Raw genomic sequence first — 2,814 nt, 5'->3', positions numbered from 1 at the left:
GAGAGCTCTGTGTGTGTGTGTGTGTGTGTGTGTGTGTGTGTGTGTGTGTGTGTGTGTGTGTGTGTGTGTTGTGTGTATGCACACATATTCCCTGTTTTCTCATTTGTCTGTTGTATTTTTGGTGTTTGTTTAAAGAGAGAGAGGGTGGAATTGGGTGGTTGCGGGAGTGAAGATGGTCTTGGAGGAGTTGCAAGAGAGGGCAAATGTGATCAAATTATATATTATAAAAAATAATTTTTCAATTGGAAAAGGAAAGACAGTCCAGACTGTGACTGACTACATAGTATTTCCCCCTTATCCATGAGGGGTATATTTCATGATCTTCCATGGGTACCTAAAATTGAGGCATATAAGCTCTAAACCTTATATATACTCTTCTCCAACTTATACATGGTTATGATACAGTTTTATTTATAAATTAAGCATACGAAGAGATCAGCACAATAGCTAATGATATGAAAATTCTCAGTGGTTAAAGCACTTGTTGTACAAGTGTGAGGACTGGAGTTGCAATCCCCAGGACTCCTGTGAAGGTCAGGAGGAGATAACAGCCCTCCTGTGACTTCATCTTCAGGTGGTGGACACAGGGAATCCCCAGAGCAAATCTGGCTAAAGAGACTTGCTGTATTCATAACCTCTGACCTTGGTGGAAAGACTCTGCCTTAAAAATAAAGTAGAAGAGTGACCAAGGAAGATTCCTAATATCAACTCTATAACTTTACATGTGCGTACACACATGTATGAATAGGCTCACATATCTCCACATACATTCAAACATAGTACATACATACACATATGAAAAGACAAAAAATATAATGATACAATAGGACAATTATAACAATATATGGTAATAAAAAGTTATGTGAGTGTTGTCTGCACTTTGTTCTCAAGATACTGATACAATACAGTATCAGTGGGTAGCATGTACAATATGGATATGGTGGAGGAAGGGACGATTCATGTTCCAAGTAAAATGGATCAGGGTTGTACTAGACTTCATCATGTATAAAGGTAAATAATTTTAAACTAAAGAATTGTTTGTATTAAAGCCATTCTAGGGCTGGAGAGATGGCTCAGTGGTTAAGGGCACTGACTGTTCTTCTAGAGGTACAGAGTTCAACCCCCAGCGACAACATGGAGGCTCACAGCCATCTGTAATGGGATCTGATGCCCTCTTCTGGCATGCAGGTGTACATGCAGATAGAGCACTCATACACAGTAAATAAATAAATAAATAAATAAATAAATAAATAAATAAATAAATAAATAAAGTTTCTAGAAAAAGAAAATATTCCATTTATATTTTCAGACCAGAATTGACTATGATTAATTGAAACTTCAGGTAAATAGAGGGACTCTACTGTATGCCAAACTGCCACATATCCTAGGCAAGAGGTTTTTTCCCAATGGCACGGAAAATGGCATCCTTGACTTCTTTGTTTCTCAGGGTATATACCACGGGGTTAAGGAGAGGAGTGAACACTGTGTAAGTCACTGAGATCAGCTGGTCCTGATCCCTGGTATTCTTTGATTTGGGCTTGAGGTAGGCAATGGAGGCACAGCCATAGTGGATGATGACCACAGTGAGGTGGGAGGCACAGGTGGCAAAGGCCTTCTTCCGTCCCTCGGCAGAGGCAATCTTGAGGATGGTGGAGATGATGAGAATATAAGAGATGAAAACCAAGCCCATGGGTACCACAATAACCAGTGAGCTGATGATAAAGTTAACTATGTCATGTAGAGTGGTATCAGCACAGGACAGTTTCAAAACAGGGCGGATGTCACAGAAATAGTGGGCTACGTCTCCGTCACAGAAAGGTGCCCTGAACACAGATGCAATTTGAATTATGGCCACAAGCAGCCCAATGCTGCAGGACCCCCATACTAGCTGGGCACACACCCTCTTGTTCATGATAACTGTGTACCTCAAGGGGTTGCAGATAGCTACGTAGCGGTCATATCCCATAGCTGTAAGCAGAAAGCAGTTGGTGATGGCCAAAGTGATAAAAAAGAACATCTGGGTAGCACAGCCAGCCAAAGAAATGGATTGGCTTGAACCCACAAGACTGGCAAGCATCCTTGGTACAATGACCAATGTGTACACAGTCTCTGAAGTGGAAAGCATACTAAGAAAGAAGTACATGGGAGTATGAAGGTGACGATCAATACTGATAACTATCATAATGATGGCATTGCCAGTCAGAGTTAGCAGGTACAAGGCCAGAAAGACCATAAAGAGGGTAAACTTGTATTCCTGAAAGCTGGAGAAACCTTGGAAAACAAACTCAATCACCACCGTGTGGTTTCTTCTCGTCATCTTCCAGACAGAAAGGACAGGTTTGACTCAATCAGTTAGAACATATTAGTGCCCACTTTAAGCAGGTGATGCTTAGGAAGAATTGGTCATGGTTCTGTCTCTGGGTAGATACAGAGTTAGCAAGGACAGCCGTCTATCCAGTAGTCAAACATAGACACAATCAGGAATTAATATGATGTGTAATAGTTTGTGTGGAAAATGTGGAACAGATTTCCTGGTAAGGTGAACTTTAAGTAGAAGAGGGAAGAAGTCAAGAGAAGCAGACAAGACGTAATTAAATTTGAAAGGCATTTTTGCTTAGAGCATAATTTCACAACTTGTTACCTAAAATTTGTTTAAAATGGATTATTTTTTATCATCTTCATAAAGGACTGCATTTCTGTGTTGTATAAAAGGAATGCAGGCCTGCTTCATGAACACATTTTCACAGATCATCCAGCATTTGCAAGCCTGACTGTCCTCTATTACATTTTTAAAACAAAGAATATTGCCCTTTC

At 40.3% G+C, this 2,814-nt stretch overlaps 1 protein-coding gene across 1 annotated transcript; it reads right to left on the bottom strand.

Annotated features, from left to right (window-relative positions):
• Window positions 1–1,356: 1,356 nt before the first annotated feature.
• Window positions 1,357–2,347, bottom strand: Or10j2 (olfactory receptor family 10 subfamily J member 2). The gene has a single exon (NM_001409139.1). The coding sequence runs from the start codon at window positions 2,315–2,317 to the stop codon at window positions 1,385–1,387; it is 933 nt and encodes a 310-aa protein (NP_001396068.1). The 5' UTR covers window positions 2,318–2,347; the 3' UTR covers window positions 1,357–1,384.
• Window positions 2,348–2,814: the final 467 nt, after the last annotated feature.

The sequence above is a fragment of the Rattus norvegicus genome, chromosome 13 (assembly GCF_036323735.1).
Source record: "Rattus norvegicus strain BN/NHsdMcwi chromosome 13, GRCr8, whole genome shotgun sequence".
Lineage (NCBI taxonomy): Eukaryota > Metazoa > Chordata > Mammalia > Rodentia > Muridae > Rattus > Rattus norvegicus.
The sequence above is the reverse complement of the archived record's forward strand: the minus strand, read 5'-3'. Positions and strand labels throughout refer to the sequence as shown.